General features: G+C 44.2%; 2 protein-coding genes across 3 annotated transcripts in view; both read left to right on the plus strand.

The window, feature by feature from the left end:
• Positions 1-1,557: 1,557 nt before the first annotated feature.
• LOC106569411 (angiopoietin-related protein 1-like) lies at positions 1,558-8,883 on the plus strand. Of its 2 annotated transcripts, XM_014140750.2 has the most exons (6): positions 1,558-1,921; positions 4,059-4,201; positions 4,325-5,194; positions 6,350-6,543; positions 7,785-8,055; positions 8,184-8,883. In XM_014140750.2, the coding sequence occupies exons 3-6, from the start codon at positions 4,393-4,395 to the stop codon at positions 8,369-8,371; spliced, it is 1,455 nt and encodes a 484-aa protein (XP_013996225.1). In that variant the 5' UTR covers positions 1,558-1,921; positions 4,059-4,201; positions 4,325-4,392; the 3' UTR covers positions 8,372-8,883. The 2 variants fall into 2 exon arrangements, with proteins under 2 accessions (XP_013996225.1, XP_013996224.1); XM_014140749.2 differs by lacking the exon at positions 4,059-4,201 and having other exon boundaries at positions 1,560-1,921.
• A 6,894-nt stretch (positions 8,884-15,777) lies between these two features.
• The window catches only part of LOC106569408 (protein zyg-11 homolog), a 29,862-nt gene continuing 27,585 nt past the window's right edge, over positions 15,778-18,054 (plus strand). The window contains exons 1-3 of the mRNA XM_014140747.2: positions 15,778-16,061; positions 16,642-16,810; positions 17,050-17,861. Of these exons, the coding sequence (XP_013996222.2) occupies positions 16,059-16,061; positions 16,642-16,810; positions 17,050-17,861 (984 nt within the window). The 5' untranslated portion in view covers positions 15,778-16,058. The remainder of the gene's footprint in view (positions 16,062-16,641; positions 16,811-17,049; positions 17,862-18,054) is intronic.

Below are 18,054 nucleotides of genomic sequence, written 5' to 3' on the forward strand. Positions count from 1 at the left end.
CTTGCACTCATAGAAGATCACTCAGTTTGGCTTTCACTTGCTGTTTCTTGGACATTAAAAGCATTTATAATTATTTAAAACCTTTTCTTGTGGTTGATCCATACTTGTATAGACTGGAGGAAAAGGGTCTATAAAGAAGCAAAATAAAATTCAGATGTACCTCTGGATCACTAGCCTACAGTATCACATCTAGGCTGTATCACATCCTGCCGTGTTTGGGAGTCCCATAGGGTGGTGCACAAGGCCGTCATTGTAAATAAGAATTTGTTCTTAACTGACTTGTCTAGTTAATTAAAGGTTAAATAAAACTATAAAATACAATTTAAAAAAAATACAGTGTCTAAATCCGACAGAGCAACACAATTATTTATAGGGCAATAAAAACTATTTAATTGACTATAATTCCTGACTACTTTTTTTATTGAGGACTATGGAACAATAATAAAATATAATCTGTGCATGTGATTTGTAACAGGTTCCTTAAAGAGTTTTGAGGGGTGGAGAAAGCATGAAATCATTTGCTAGGCTGTATCACAACCGGCCGTGATTGGGAGTCCCATAGGGCGACGTACAATTGGCCCAGCATCGTCCGGGTTTGGCCGGAGAAGGCCGTCATTGTAAATAATAATTTGTTCTTAACTGACTTGCCTAGTTAAATAAAACTAAAAATATAATAAATAAATGCTACATTCTTCATGTGTGTCCTTCACTTTCATAAGGGACCTTTTCTCCAGAGTTAAGTCCTTCTACATTCTGATATAATTTATTTAGAGACCTCTTTTTATATTCAAATGACCACCTTTGAGAGAAACTAAAACATATAAACACACACACACACACACACACACACACACACACACACACACACACACACACACACACACACACACACACACACACACACACACACACACACACACACACACACACACACACACACACACACACACACCGCAGTCAAGAAAGTTTAATAGTCCCCCATCCCAGTATCTTCCAAGTGATACCCTTCTCCCACACTCAAAATGATTTCCTCCCTTGGGATTTACGTCCCAAACATTTTGTCTAAAGACGTCTTTGTCTGCTAAGACCTCCACATGTTGTGTCCGTAGCCAAATAAACACAGCTGCCAATAGCCCTAAGATCAGGAGTTCTTCTAACAGGACTTCCAGGACCAGTGTTTTTGACAGAGATGGACTATGTATGAGAGAGAAATGTTCAAAGAGCCTTGCTAAAATAAAATTGATTGAGAGTTGTTAATAACAAGCGTGTGTATGGCGTATATGGGAAAGTTTCCTAGTTTAACCACAGATTGAATGTTTATGCCTGACTGAGAGAGAGTTGGTGTGAGTGAGACATATTCCATGCTCTAAGCTGCGATGGCAAGAGTGAGTATGTGTGTGTGATCCTGAGCGGGTGTCATCACCACACACCAATTCCAGGCACCCAGGCTTAGTGGATTTTGCTATTTCCTTTTTTTCTTTCCCTCCTTCCTTTCTTCCTTTCATTAGCAATTGAAACCTTATAATAGGAGGAGTTCTGTTATTCTTTAGGAGCACTATGACAGAGGTAGTAGGCAGGACAACCTACCACTCCAGAGGGAAAAACTCACCATCCCCCCAGGCTAGCTCAAACTTTCTGGACCAGCCTCCATCCTACTGTGTGTGTGTGTGTGTGTGTGTGTGTGTCTGCATGTATGTGTGTGTGTGAATGCCACAGACATTCACTAACCAGTTTGTGAGGCCAGAGAGCGAGAGAGACAGAGAGACCAGTACTAAGGAGAAGGCAGGAGAGTGAAGAGCATGCTGCTATACAGGAGCCACAACTGAGACTGAGACATCGGCCCCCACAAGCCTCTGACAAGCACCAGCAGAAGAAGCAAACAACGTTGAGACACACAGGCTGTCTTCACACATAGCTACAGGTGTGTACACACTTTTCTTTCCTGTGGCCTATCCTATCCTGTCCTGTCTGTCTTTTCTTAAACTTTGTTCAACAGATGCCTCAATGGCAAATTCCAGCTCCGGTATTGTTCAGACCAGAGATAGTTTGTAGATCTGTCATCTCCATGGATACGTGGTTGTTTATTTTCTGTGATTGCCAAATTGGGGTCTATTATATTTAAGTAATTTATTTTGTAGAAATGTCATTACAAAGGGCTTGTACTTTAATAGAAGCCTACCAGAACTGGCACCATTCACCACAATGAATTGTTCATTTATTTATTGTATTACACTCGTGTGAACATTTATTTTCTGTTTATTACCTCTTTAGTAGCTGCTATTAAAGGTGCATTAACTGTTATCAATGGTTTATTAACTTACAAACGTCAGCCATTAGACAGACACTAGGTAGGGAAAAAAAGACCGAGCAAACATCACCCCTGGGCCTGCCAGTGAATGGACAGACACACTTGAGTCACAACAGAACAGCCAGTGACCCACTGGCATTGGAGGGCATTCACCCCAAAGACTGGCACTGTCCTCTGCTAGCCTACTGTACTGTAGAACAGTCACCGCAAGTTTGACCTGTCTGGATGCAAACCGCCCCATTAATATTGATGAGCTATTGGTCTGGCTCTGCCTGAGTAGGAAAATGTACTTTGGATACTTTTTTTTATAAGTCAATTAAAAATGTAATGCTCTGACTGTGGCTGACTTGATGAAGACCAGCAGGCCTAGGGTGTTAGCGACAGACACATATAGCAGTAATAACACACTGTTAGATTAATAGTCCTATGATTCTCATACTGAGCCTTTTGTGTAAACATTGTCACTTATCTGAGTCTGTAATTGGGGTTTGGGACTAACTTTTAAGAAGGGTCAATCACTGAACCCAAATTATTGAGAGTGATTATGAATTAGTGTTTTTACTAAAAGAAGGAGAGAGACAGAGAGAGCTGATGGCTTATGTTCAAGAACCAAGTCTCAAATTCTAATATCACTTTCTAAATCTCTCCTCCAACTTTCCTTAAAACTATTCTTCATCTGTTAGTCTGTATTTGGGTGTTTTTGATTTGATTTGTCTGAAAGCCTGACACAAAGGAAATTAATGGATTTCCAGTGCTGTACTGGTAATGATAAATAACTAAATCAATAGTACATAAATCAAGAAAATGTTATGTTGTCTACTGCTCAAAGTCAGGCAGTAAAACAATGTTTCTCTCTCTTGACAGTGATAAAGGGAACAATTTTGTCACCACAGCCATTTTGGTTTAGGTAATGCTACCCCCATCCCCCTATTAAGTATTGTTGGAACGGGACCCTTCAATGCAGCTTAGAATATTTCATGAAAGACCGCAGGCAGAAATGATTGAGTGCCCCCACTGCTTTTTCCATCCAAGAGACAGTGAGTCCTTGCTTCCTCAGTATGTTTGAATCCAGGGGATTTGTTTTGATGGGTAGCCTATTGATGTGAAGTAGGTCATAATGTGCGCCTGTCAAAAGTGTTGGATGGTTGAGGGTTATTTAACCTTTTTGGCCCACATTCTCTGCAGACTCCATTCTAGTTGTGGTTTGGCTGAAATGCAACATCAGTCTAACGTTTGGCCTGCTGTTAGCAATCTGAATGCCCGGAGGCAAGCCAGGCTAACTATTGAAAAGGAGGGGTCTTTCACTTAACATGCATTTTTTAACAGCACCCCTCCCTGCTCTCCATTCGTTGCGCTGTCAAGACCAATAAGTTCAAAATGTGAGCCTCTCCTCTTAAAATAGATTCCCAGAAAACATTACTCATAAACCAGGAGATTCATGCTCACAGTCTCACACATCCAGCTATTTAATTCTGTACCAAATTCAGCCGGTGCCAAATGTCTGCATATTTAGGCCAGCCAGGAGAAATAGGATGAGAGTAAAATGGGTCAGTCTGAAACAATCATTGTCCTCCAACTGGTGCCCAAAAGGTGCACAGGTCTTTACGAGACTTTTTTATTTTATTTATAGTTGGGGCTACATGTTTGCCTTCCTTTAATGCCAAACAAAAATTCTCTTTTATGGAAGAGTACAGACTTTTTCTAACAGTATCCCTCCACATAATAATAATAATACAAAGGTTTTCTATAGCCCTTTTCTCAAATCTAAAGATACAACCTGGAAGCTTTTGGAGAAGCTTGATTAAGCAGGGGAGATGAGAACAGGAGCTAACCGAACACACCCAGACGTGATATAGCCTGGTTAGGCGCAGTAGCATGAAGGAACACCCAAGAGTAAGTGAACTGAAGCCAGAATTGGAGCTGTGATAACATATTTCTGCATGCCTGCTCTGCAGTGCACACACCACTGCTAAGAATTCAACCCCATATTGCCCCGCTTTACTGTCTGTGTTTTAGGTGCAACAGTGACACAGCCGTCAGCTGCAGATGAGCAGAAGAAGAGAAGAGTAACCAAGAGACTGACCATGGGGCCCAGAGCTTTATGCCTGTTTGTCCTGCTTGGGCTGTCTGTCTGGGGCAGCAGTGAGGGCCTCAGATCCCCCATCCTGACCCGGAGACGGAGGGCCCCAGAGGCCACGGGAGAACCACCCAAAAAGTGCTCGTACACCTTCCTGGTCCCTGAGCAGAAGATCACAGGGCCCATCTGCGCCAGCCGGGGCCTACACACGGACAAGGATCGCGTGACCCGTCTGGACGTGGCGGCAGTGAGGGACCTGCTCTCCAAACAGAGACGGGAGATGGACAACCTGAAGCTGGTGGTGGATGTGGATGGAAACATGGTGAATGAGATGAAGCTGCTGAGGAAGGAGAGCAGGAACATGAACTCCAGGGTGACCCAGCTCTACATGCAGCTGCTTCATGAGATCATCAGGAAGAGAGACAACTCTCTGGAGCTGGCTCAGCTGGAGGGACGCATTCTCAACGCCACAGCAGAGTCCCTACGCCTGGCTGCCCGCTACCGCGACCTGGAGGTCCGCTACGCCACGCTCTCCGCCATGGTCAACAACCAGTCGGTTCTGATTGGTGCCCTGGAGGAGCGCTGTCTACAGGTGTACGGCCGGCTGCAGGAGCAGCCTCCTCAGGGCCCACCGCTGGTACAGGTAGTGCCGGAGAACATACCGGTTAGCATCCCAAGGTTCACCAATGAGATCCAGAGGGACCATAGCCGGGCGTTCCCCAGAGACAGGGTCTCCCGAGTGGGACCGGCACCCACAGGAGGCACCCTGGAGCTCCGGACGGCTCCGCAGGGCAACTTCAGCACAGAGGGTGAGGCAACTGATTGATTGAGTCATTTGATAGATTGGTTGGTTAGTGGGTTGGGTGGTTGGTGGGATGGGTGGGTGGGTGGGTGGGTGGGTGGGTGGGTGGGTGATTGGTACCAAGGGTAAAACAGGTATTTCTAAATGAACCTCACAACCTCAGGCCAATGGGTGTATGAATGGAATAACCGCAGGTTCATTTTCTTCTTAGACTGAGTATTTATTATGAAACATTTGCATATCAGCTGGAACTAGGTTCAGCTGGAACTAGGTTTGGTACTGCTCACCAGAAAGAAAGACCTCGATGGAAATAAAAATGTTGTCTTGTCTGAAATCAGAAGAAAGAAAAGAGAAAGGAAATGCCTGTGCGATTCTACTCATCAACCAAAATTCCTGACACATTTAGAATAATAAAGCATGTGTGATTTGAAGGCAGCTCTGTATGAAAGCGAACCCTCTCCAGGACTGCTCCCTCGCATGCTAAGCATGGACAGAAGCCAGGCTGGAATGACATGGTTTCCTTCCCCTAACCACAAAGTAGCAGCACTTCTGGTTTACTTCACCACTGCTTGCTCAGGCTAATACAGACTAATACAGTAGCTACCCTCCTCTATAAACTAGGAAAAGATTAATCTCACATTAAACAATTTACCCACTGGGCAAAAACTGGTTGAATCAACACCGTTTCCACGTCATTTCAAGAAAAAAATTCAAGGTGATGTTGAATTAACGTGGAAAACTGATTGGATTTGCAAAAAGTCATCAACATAAAGGAACTTTGTATTTTTTCCACCCAAAGTTTAAACTAAATCCTGATGAAATGTTTTGACTGATTTCACGTTGAATTCACGTTAATTGACAACTCAACCAAATGTAAATCAAAACTAGACGTTGAAATGACATCTGCACCCAGTGAGTCACTGTTTTTAACTGTCCACATCTTCTCTAAGACAAATGTATAACAAATGAACTGTAGTAAGAGGTAAACTAGAATAATCAATGGGTTCTAAACAAAGTCACTGGTTTAGCTGCCTACATCTGGTTGGTGATTAAAAGTCTGTAACAGATACATCCCTCCATCACTTCCTCTGTTCCTTCATCCCTCCATCCCTCCATCTCTGCTTCCATCTCTCCCTTCATCCCTCCATCCATCCTGTCCCAGGTCCTTTCAGGGACTGTCTTCAGGCGCAGGAGGCTGGCCATAGCACCAGCGGTATGTACCTGCTGAAACCTGACGAGGCAGAGAGGCCCATGCAGGTGTGGTGTGAGCAGGGCCTGGACAACGGAGGCTGGACTGTCATCCAGAGCAGGAGGGATGGCTCCGTCAACTTCTTCAGGAACTGGGACGCCTACAAGGTGACAATGACAAAGACACCTCTGGCTGTCCAACCACTTCTTCCAAAACCTTTAAGCCAGAGACAACAATGGTGCCGTTATATGACCTATCCAAAGGAACTCATCTGGTCTGGTGTCTCGGGATCCTTTCCAAGGCCTGGACCCCTTGTGTTTTCACTTATGATATAATATAATGTGTGTTTCAGCATATACATGCTGAAGAGATTAAGTTTGAGATTGCCACTATGAAACATAGGAAGACCCAGCAGGAAGGTATGTTCCACCGCTCAATCTCCAACATTTACGTTCCAAACCACCACAGCTCTGCTAGCTACATCCATCCAGTACATCTTAAGGATGAACTGTATCTGTGTTGGCCTTGCTTCTTGCTTGATGATTTGATTCAGCGTTCCATGTAGCTCTGCCAGGCTAGCTAGCTTATGTTTAACTGGAACTTAATAACTCTCCTCGACATTGATTCACAACCACTCATCTATCTCCCACCACCAATCCACCACATATAAACACATACCCTAGCATACACATGCGAACACACAGACACACACACACACACACACACACACACACACACACACACACACACACACACACACACACACACACACACACACACACACACACACACACACACACACACACACACACACACACACACACACACACACACACACACACAGAGCACCAGTGGAGGCCCAGGACAATCATCATTCCTGGCTGGACTACTTAATTCACAATCAGAAACCAAATCAGACCACAGCCATTTAGTGTTGAAGTGCTCTGAGGAGAACAGCCAGATACAGATTGGTCATGGTTTTTCAGCACACACAGGGGGGCCAGTGTCATCACCATTAGCAGGGATTACAACTGTTGTTTGGGGTTGAAATATGAACAATGAAAGCCCCCATTTCTAAGATTGATGCTTATTATTTTCCAGTATGGATTCCACAATGTCTTTAGTTTCATCTGTATAGCCAATTTTAATTACAGTACAGTAATTCAATGTGAATATCAAATTATTGTTTGTCTTATATATTATTATGTCCAAAGAAGATTAATACTAACTTGCAGGATAATCAAAAAGTAAATTAGATGATTGGCTAAGATTACTGGTCTTGTCTTCCAAATGTACTTTTTGACAAAAGTTGATTTACAGTATTCCTTATTTTAACATTCCTCTTTTTAAACCACTCTGACTACAAAACCAATGGCTCATTTTTTATCTCTGTCCCCTCCTTTCTCAGAATGGATTTGGCAACATAGACGGTGAGTACTGGATGGGGTTGCTTGGGATCTACAACTTAGGGAAGCAGTCTGACTACAGACTTCTAGTGGAGCTGGAGGACTGGGTGGGGAAGAAGGTGTATGCTGAGTACAGCAGCTTTCACCTGGAGCCTGAGAGCGAGGGCTACCGCCTGAGGCTGGGCACCTATCAGGGAAACGCTGGTGACTCACTCAGCAGCCACAACGGCAAGCAGTTCACCACACTGGACCAAGACAAGGACGCCTTCTCAGGTGGGTCAATCAATCAATTGATATACTGTTGGCTAAACACCTAAGACATCCAGTAGGTCCTTAAGAACGCATATGAGCCAAACTCAATGGGATTCTTTTAATGGACTATTTATATTCTCTTGATGCAGGTAACTGTGCACACTTCCATAAGGGAGGCTGGTGGTACAACTCCTGTGGCCAGGCCAATCTGAACGGTGTTTGGTACTCCGGTGGGGTCTACCGCAGCAAGTTTCAGGATGGAATCTTCTGGGCGGACTATGGCGGAGGATTCTACTCTATGAAGGGAGTCCGCATGATGGTCAGACCCATAGACTGAGACTAGAGAGGGAGAACCATGACCATCCTAACCCTCAACCAACACATGTACAGTACTGCCTATCTCAACCCCACTCACAGACATTGACTACAAACATTGTGTGACCTCATTGTGTGAGGTGGCATAGTATTTCACATGTGAAGCTAATTTGCAGGCAGACGACAGGTTTTTCCTGCAGGCCTAGAGACCCTCAGCACTTCCTTTAGAAACTACTAATATCCAGGCATCACTGGCAGCACTAGAATTAGAGCAAGGAGTACCAGACATATCAGTTACAATGGAGAAGAAATCAAAACAACTGACCTATGGCATTGATACTGTATATCCATTCTAGACACTAGAGGTAAAATGTTGCCTATTTTAGAGGTGTGTAAATATCTTTAGTTATAATAACATCTTAAGAAAGCATTCAATCTACTTTGTTCCAACTTCTCCATCTTCTGATGCTTTTATGATTTATGTACCTTAAGATATTTTTTATATGTTTGAAATAAACCAGGCGCCAAGGTGAAGCTGTAACTCATTCAACAGAAAACATTGGGTTTTCTATTCACTATATTTGTGCATCATGCATCATGTATTGCGCTTTCACAGCTGACTTATGTACTCCAGGCTGTGTGGATGTTTTTCTAATTTTGCTGTTGATCAAATTTCAATACGAGCCAGAGTTAAAACAAGTATTAATGGAAAAAAGAAAAGGAATTATGGTTTGTTTTGTGTGGTTTTGGAGACATAAAAAATGCAGACGAAGCAGAGAGTTAGTGATAGGCATTGGAACAGCCAGCGAGAAACGCATTGCTGAAAGCCATACAGGACAGAGAGAAGGGAAGAAGAGAAGGAGAGGGGGAGGGAAGGTTGGGGGAGAGGGAAAGAGAAAGAAAAGTGGGAGAGAGGGGGAGGGGGGAACTGGAATGGAATCTGTCCAAATTTCCAAGGGATCTTTTTTTCCTTTACAGAGAAATGTACATTCTTTCCATATAAAAGTGCTTGGGCTATATGTTTTGGAATATATTTCATTGAAAAAGTCACGACTCCCTGTGGTCTGTAATCACCGGTAGAACAGGCTGTATCTGGAGGGAAACCGATCCCAGAAGAGGAGACCAGCTTGTTCCTCTCACTGATTGGTCTGCAACACACGGCACACTACATACACATCCATGTCACAAAACTTGAAAGTCAGTGGGAATTAATAAAAGGGACTGACTCATGACTGAAAAAAAGTATTATCATGAGTTTTGATGCTGCCTGAACAGCCCATTATCAGCCTGAAAACGTCATCCAAAGGCCACGGTAGCTGACGTTTTTCTCAATACATTGCATTCAATGAAAAAGATGAGTGTCACAGGGTTGTCGTTTATGTCAATACATTGGAGTAAACTGGGAAAGATAAGTGTCTACCAATTCAATCTGATGTCAATAAATTGCAGTCAATGGGAAAAGGTGAGTGTCACAGTGTTGACACGTGTGTCAATACATTGCAGTCAATGGGAAAAAAATAAGTGTCACAAATGAATACATCATGTTCAATGGGGGAAGATTAGCATCACAATATGGATACATAGAGCAATGCATCACAGACATGACACCCTCCTCTCTCTCTCCCTCCCTCATCTCTTTCTCAGACAGACATATCCACTCACAGACAGAGAGAGAGAGAGAGAAAGAGACAGACGGACGGACAGGCAAACGGACAGGCAGGGGGACAGGCAGGGGGACAGGCAGGGAGACAGACAGACAAACTTTAAACTCAACCGTAAACCTAACCATAGCTTCATGTCCACATCCCGGCTCAACCCAAATCTAGCCATAACTCTAGCCCTTCACATCTTGGCTCGGAGATGTGGACAAGAAGTTAGGGTTAGGGTTATGGCGAGGGTTAGGTTTGAGCCAAGATGTGGAAACGATGCGAGGGTTAGGATTAGGGTTGAGGGTAGGTTTAGTATAAGCTAGAGTTAGAGATGAAGCGAGGGTTAGGGTTGAGGCTAGATTTAGTATAAGCTAGAGTTAGAGATGAAGCTAGGGTTAGGGTTGCAGCTAGGTTTAGTATAAGCTATAGTTAGAGATGAAGCGAGGGTTGAGGCTAGGTTTAGTATAAGCTAGAGTTAGAGATGAAGCGAGGGTTAGGGTTAGGTTTGAGTCTAGGTTTAGTATGAGCTAGATTTAGAGATGAAGCGAGGGTTAGGGTTAGGGCTAGGTTTAGTATAAGCTAGAGTTAGAGATGAAGCGAGGGTTAGGGTTAGGTTTGAGTCTAGGTTTAGTATAAGCTAGAGTTAGAGATGAAGCGAGGGTTAGGGTTAGGGCTAGGTTTAGTATAAGCTAGAGTTAGAGATGAAGCGAGGGTTAGGGTTAGGTTTGAGTCTAGGTTTAGTATGAGCTAGATTTAGAGATGAAGCGAGGGTTAGGGTTAGGGCTAGGTTTAGTATAAGCTAGAGTTAGAGATGAAGCGAGGGTTAGGGTTAGGGCTAGGTTTAGTATAAGCTAGAGTTAGAGATGAAGCGATGGTTAGGGTTAGGGCTAGGTTTAGTATAAGCTAGAGTTAGAGATGAAGCGAGGGTTAGGGTTAGGGCTAGGTTTAGTATAAGATAGTTAGAGATGAAGCGAGGGTTAGGGTTAGGTTTGAGTCTAGGTTTAGTATGAGCTAGATTTAGAGATGAAGCAAGGGTTAGGGCTAGGTTTAGTATAAGCTAGAGTTAGAGATGAAGCGAGGGTTAGGGTTAGGGCTAGGTTTAGTATAAGCTAGAGTTAGAGATGAAGCGAGGGTTAGGGTTAGGGCTAGGTTTAGTATAAGCTAGAGTTAGAGATGAAGCGAGGGTTAGGGTTAGGGCTAGGTTTAGTATAAGCTAGAGTTAGAGATGAAGCGAAGGTTAGGGTTAGGGCTAGGTTTAGTATAAGCTAGAGTTAGAGATGATGCGAGGGTTAGGGTTAGGGCTAGGTTTAGTATAAGATAGTTAGAGATGAAGCGAGGGTTAGGGCCTCAATCCTTGACATAACCCTAGCCTTAATCCTCTGAACAATTTATACATCCCCCCACTACATGGCAGACAAGTAGGCCCCACTTGAAGCCCGACCTTGAGTTAATGTGCTTTCGAGGCTACAAACAAAATTTACTCATGGGATCGTTCAACAGACACTCCCAAAATGCAAGCCTACATCTGACCAGGTGAACTTAACTCTTCACAGTGAAAACTTGGTTTCATAGAGAACAAGGCTGTTCTTCTATAGAAAAGCATTACCTACAGCCCTCACATAACCATGACGCCCCCGTGATTGAGCTAGCTAACTGTCTTTGCACACAACCAATCGTGACCTTATAGAGATGCCCTGTGTTGAGGTTCAGCTTCCTGTGGCAACAGGGAGTGTCTTAATTAATCCTCAACATTGTCCTTTATTCTCTTCCTGCAGTTACACAAAAACACTGTCTTCCATCCTCTAGAACGTTCTATTCTTAATGTAAAGATTTGCATTGTTAAGGAAGGTCCCTAGGGGCCATACATTAAATTTCAGATTTGACAGAAAGTTACTTAATTGGGGTCTTATGGGCGGTTTAATCTTCCCAAATTGTAGATCATTTGTGACCGCGGGACCCGGCCTATGAACTTTGAAGTTAATAGACCCAAAAGCATTTTTGACCTCCATTGAACACAATGGTCTTGCAGTTCTAGAAACTAAGAGCCTTGTTATGAATTCTTGAATTCATTCTTATTCATTTGAAACTGTCTGTATCTGCCTGCAAGTCTGTCTGCATGTCTGTGGCTGTTTGTCGGAGTATGTCTGTCTGTTTGTGGGAGTGAGGGAGAGAGAGAGAGATGAGAGCAGGGGGAGGCAGAGAAAGAAGGGGGAGAGCGAAAGGAGGGGGGAGGAGAGAGAGAAAAGGGGGAGAGTGAGGAAGGGGGGAAAGAGGGGGAGAGAGAGAGAGAGAGAGGGGTGAAGGAGGGATGGGGAGGGAGGAGGGAGAGAGAGAGGGGATAGATAGAGTAGAGGAGGGGGAGGCAGGGAAAGAAGGAGGTAGAGAGAATGGAGGGAGGAAGGACAGAGAGAAGGGGGAGAGTGAGGCAAGGGGAGAGAGAGGGGGAGAGGGTGAAGGAGGGACGAGGAGAGAGAGGAAGGAGAGAGAAGGGAGAGGGAGAAAGAGATGAGAGGAGGTGGAGGAAGGTAAAGAAGGAGGGGGAGAGTGAGCGATGGAGAGAGAGAGACAGAGAGGGTGAAAGAGAAGGAAAGGGGGTGAAAGAAGTAGAGAGAAAGAAGAGAATGAGGGGGATAAAGAAGAGAGTGAGAGAGAGACAGACAAGAGATCAACCCTGTGACACTAATCTTTTCCCATTGACTCCAATGTATGGAGAAAAACATCAACCCTGTGGCACATCTATTCACATTGACTGCAATGTACTTAGAAAAACATCAAACCCATGACACACATATTTTCTCATTGATTGCATTGTATTGAGAAAAACATCAGCTACTGTGACATTTTACCTTTTTGCTAACACTTGCCAGGATGACATTTTCCTATGATATCACGTTGGTCTGAAGAATCATTGATACATAGTATTATATAACTACTATACACTACAGCCAGAGACTAAACAGCACACGCCCAATCATCAGGGTTTAATATAAAAGTGACATAAAGAAACCAGTTGGAAGAAACAAAACACAACTCTATTTACTGTTTTAAAGGCATGTTTATAAAACTGAGCCAATTAAACATGTTCACACACACACTAACTATTACAACAATTACTGAGACCTTAAAAGCCTATTGGAACAATTGACTTTGGACACTTTGCTTGTAATGGGCAAAATTGAACAATTCAGCAGCTTATTAACTAGGGAGACAACTAGGGAGAGGACGGCAAAAAGAGGTCATCCAAGGTCATTCTCTTTATGTGAGAAAAGGAAAGATGTCAGTGGTCTATATGTATAAGCCGATTGAGAATTAATATGATCTAGCATACATTCATTAGTATGAGACTTTCTGTCCCTCAACTGATTTGCATGGCTTGAGTCTTTTTGTGGGCCGTGTGCTATGTTATGGTACAGTGGGGAAGAGAGAAAGAGTTTTCCACCGGAGGCCTGAGGTACATTCTTTACAGATTCTCTAATATTTGCATTGGATGGCGCTGGGGCCTCTCTTAAAGGTGTGTAACTATGTATGAAGGAGGGTGGTGGAGAGAGATGGACCGACCACATAGAGCTCTTTCTGCAGCTGTTAAAATGCTCTGATTCCCCTGCCTACACTACTATTAAAATCACTGTATTACATTTGTGTGTGTGTGTGTGTGTGTGTGTGTGTGTGTGTGTGTGTGTGTGTGTGTGTGTGTGTGTGTGTGTGTGTGTGTGTGTGTGTGTGTGTGTGTGTGTGTGTGTGTGTGTGTGTGTGCGTGTGTGTGTGTGTGTGTGCTCACGTCCGCCATTTATGTAAAACAGACGCAGTGGATCCACCCTGAGTCTTCCCGTCACTCTGTCTGCACTATAAACCCTCAAACTTTACATAGCCAGTTAGCCACACACCTGCCGCCCTCCGACAAGAGAGCCACCAATGCAGGAGCTGGAAGGGAGAAGGTGAGATCTTTGGCCCCAGTGAGGAGACCACACTCAGGCACTGGCCACAGCCTGGCTCTGGGGACGGCTGGTGGTCCTCTGTGGGATCATCAGGGGTGAAAGGAGTCTTTGACCACCATGACGGTGCTAAACTCGGAAGACTTTCGGAAAAAATGTGTGGAACCTTCAACCACCAGGTTCCTGATGACGACAATTGCTCAGAGAGACATACACTGTTGGGAATCTCCATAGAGGTCCATTTATCTATCCCTACCAACGCAGTCCTCAAACGTGTCACAACACACCCACAACCAGCTAATGATATTAACCAGGGATGCAAATCCATACAGATGAGAAGAAAATAACCCTGAATAAAAATAGAACCATTTAGCTAATAGAGCTCATGTCTGTCTGGAGTCTGAACTGAGCCAGTTGAGATAAGTAACTCCTCCACTAAGACATAACGTTTTTAGATTGATCGTCACCAGTGAGAGCTGTAAAGTCTCACTGGATCAAAGGCAGCTGGAGGAGTTTGCCTCTCTCATTCAAATAACTCTAAAACGTGGTATGGTATTTCAGTGAGACGTGGAACACAGGAGCCTTTGCCAAGGCTTAATGAAATGTATTTTAATAGCACACAAGAGCAAATCTGAGCACAGAAAACGAATCCAGGGATAACAAATAAAAGCGAGACTTGAGCCATGAAAAGAGCTGTCTTAAATCTTAAAACCAAGTTTCAGCTGTAGTTTAGCAGGTATTTAGTCTATTAGACGTCTATTAGCTGTCCTTCAGAGGATATCAGTTGTCAGCAAGAGCTTTCCACAGTCCCTATGTCCTTAAACATAGGTATTGTGTTTGCTCCCTCATCAACCAAAGTGTGGCATGCATTTGTAGATGATTCTAGATTCTAGATAGATAAATCATTTTTCTCTCTTTTGCCAATCCCCCCCACCAAACCATTACTTTTATGGAGCCAGCTTTGTCACTTGGGAGTGGCTTATGTGTCTGCCTGCCCCAAATGTGACTACTTAATGTGTGACATAATAGGAAGGACTCAAATTTGGGGCAAGATGTCTGTTTGGCCCCTGGTAATAGACCCAATACTGCCCTCCTGCTCAGCGCTCAGCTGATTTTATGGACTAGTTAAGTCTGGAAAACAACAGTGTGGGCCTTATGGGCCAGCCCTGGCCTGGAGAGGAAAACTCATGAGCTAATGTGCTGAATTAGGGGTTAGGCTACTGCTGCTGCTGGAGTTGAAAGTAAAGGGAACAGTACCAAAGGGTTTAAGGGGAGCCATAGAAAAATCTAATTGTATAATTATTTTATGAGAAGTGATATTATAGTAAACTGACATCCCCACCCAGTGCATATATTCATCCAACCACCTTGGAACACTTAAATCTAAATTATTTGATATAATATTCTAAACCCAACACAATTAAAGGATGCGGGAGAGTATTTCTAGATGTAATATTGTTCATTTAAAATCTTCAACAAAGAGACAGTTCTTGAAGTTATGTATTGGGAGCAACTGAGCATCTTTTTGCAGTCATGAAGGGGAATCAACAGTAGTTTACCGGTAATATTTTTCCCGAGGCCAGTGGCCCCTCCTTGTGGCAAAACTAGTTACTAATCCCTTCTTCAAAAAATGTAAAAGATTGCTACAAACTAAGTTAAATGTACTAAAATGTCAAAGACTAAATTATTGTGCATTTCATTATCGAATGCAAATCAAATGCCATTTAATCGATCATGATGTAACATAGAACGTTATAGGGGAATAGCACCTGCTTGAAAGAGAAGTTGCCATTGGATGACATTTGACTTCTGCCGACCAATTACAAAGTGGTATTACAGTACGACGGCTAGTGGATCAACTATTTCTATGGGTCTACATCGTGGAGGTCTGGAGTTACACACCGTTAACTATCGATCAACTGCTGTCGCTGTAGCAACAGTAATTTGACTAGCAGTAGACACTGTACTTTGTAGCTTGATTTTACCAATGTCAACTGACGGAAAAAGAACGGAAGATACATGTGCATATCCACGACAGAAGATAGTCTTGCAATTTGAACCACAATGCTTGTTCTGAAAGTCATTTGATATTGCAAAGTGATGGGAAATATTTGTATTTAAAAAAAAAATGGTGAGTGAGTTATTAGGCTACCCCCTTCCCAGTTCCTTTTCGTATTGCCTTGCTGTCTCTGTCAAATAGTAAAATAGCAAGGGCATTGCTTTTGTTCACCTTGGTTGGTCAAGAGATCTGTAGGATTAGAGGGTGATTTAAAAGGACTAACTAATGCGCCATTACTCTATTCTGGTTAAATTTAGAAACAAGCCATGTCGCAATCGCATATCCTACTGTGTCACTCACAGTGTCATTGGCTCTGAACGTACTCTCGTTGTTTCGACATGAGAAAGTCATAACTAAGTACTTGTTGAATATATATATATATATATATATATATATATATATTTACACATTTTACAAGTTTTGAGTTATCAAATATTGATTGAGTAAAAGGTTTATTCTGAAAACTATTTAGCTTACAAAACACTTCAAACAGAGTGACAGATTCAGGTACCTAAAAGCCTAATCATTTTTCATCCATTTATCATTGCTGTATGGAAATGAAACATACCAAGTATCCATTCATGTCAAATGTGGTTGCATCAGGTGCAATGTCATGCACTGCAGAACCAAAGCCAGCTGTGTTTGACTGCAGGCTGAGGAGTCCTGTCCCGTGGCCCTGTCTGAGCTGTGTCTGGCCCAGGTGTGTCTCAGCCTGGACTCCCTCTGCAGTAAGCAACCAGATGGCTCCCTGAGGCTCAGCTGGGCCCCACTGCTCCCACAGGAAATGGCTGATCAGCTACTGCACAAGATGGCTGCCCAGGGTGAGTAGGGAGGGAGGGCGCCAGAGAATGTTCAACAACAAAACACACACAAATGGAATTAAATAAATGTAATGGTTAACAAACCTTTTATGGGTTTAAAGAAGGGAATTTCTATACAATGGGTTGATTTTACGTAATTTTTTAAAGCAAGATATTGTTGTGTCAACCTCCTGGTCATCACTGTTCTTGTCCACATTTCAGCCTTACCTCAAATTTTCACGTCTTTTTTCATCCCCTAGGCACGCTAAACGACAGAACAGTCGGTATCTTCCGCAGCTGTGAACAACTTCGTCTGCGCAGAGCTTGTGTCCGCTCCTCCCCCCTCTCTGCAGAGGCCTTCCGTCTGGCTCTCTGCCCTCACCGGCTGCAGGAGCTGGATGCTTCCGGGGTCCCTGGGGGCCTCACTGGTGCCCACATCCTCTCAGGCCTGGCCTCCAACCCGGAGTGCAGAGCCAGCCTGCAGAGGCTCACACTGAGCAGGCTCCAGTTGGGCTGGACGTCCCTGGAGGTGGAGGAAGAGCAGGTGGGCTTCAGCTCTCTGCAGGGCCTGAGGACACTCAACCTGGCCAACACAGACCTCACAGACCCCTTCCTCGAGGACATCTGTACTCTCCCACGGCTAGAGGTCCTGGACATCTCCAGCACCCCCGTCACGGAGCTGAGCGCCCTGCTGGGTTGCCGGCTTACCCTGAGATCCCTGACTGCCCACGGGCTGAGGCAGCTGGACATGTCACCCGCCAGGGTGATCTCCATCCTTAGCCAGCTCCACGCCCTCAGGCACCTGGACCTCTCTGACGACCGCTTCGCCTCTGTACCGCCATCCGCAGAGAATGACGAAGGGGGGGAGGGGGATGAAGCGGTGAGGCTGCTTCTGGAGGGGGGTTCTGGGATTCTCCCAGCACTTGTGTCTCTGGATGTGTCTGGAAGGAAGAAGGTGACTGAAGGGGCGGTCACAGCCTTCGTCGAGGGGAGGAGAGGGCTTTTGTTCCTGGGGCTTCTGGCTACTGGGGCTGGCTCCTGTGACGTTCTGTCTGGGAAGGACAACTTAATGGTGAGGTGACCGCCTGGGGGGGATTTTATTGTTAATTACAAAAAATGCCTCCTACTTCCTGCTGTCATTTACTTGCTTTGGTGGATCTGAGACAGCTGTGAAGGTGTAAGCAGTAGTTTCAGCTATGACCTATCCAGGCCTATCAGATATGTGCAGAGGAATGAGGAGTAAGTGACTGACGAATAATCTTCTT

Source organism: Salmo salar, chromosome ssa14 (genome assembly GCF_905237065.1).
Source record: "Salmo salar chromosome ssa14, Ssal_v3.1, whole genome shotgun sequence".
NCBI lineage: Eukaryota > Metazoa > Chordata > Actinopteri > Salmoniformes > Salmonidae > Salmo > Salmo salar.

Excerpts from the sequence above, each read along its gene's own strand:
- LOC106569411 (XM_014140750.2), top strand. The coding sequence starts at position 4,393 with ATGGGGCCCAGAGCTTTATGCCTGTTTGTCCTGCTTGGGCTGTCTGTC. Across the intron at positions 5,195-6,349 it reads GGGCAACTTCAGCACAGAGG|GTCCTTTCAGGGACTGTCTT; the intron begins GTGAGGCAACTG and ends ATCCTGTCCCAG. Across the intron at positions 6,544-7,784 it reads GGAACTGGGACGCCTACAAG|AATGGATTTGGCAACATAGA; the intron begins GTGACAATGACA and ends CTCCTTTCTCAG.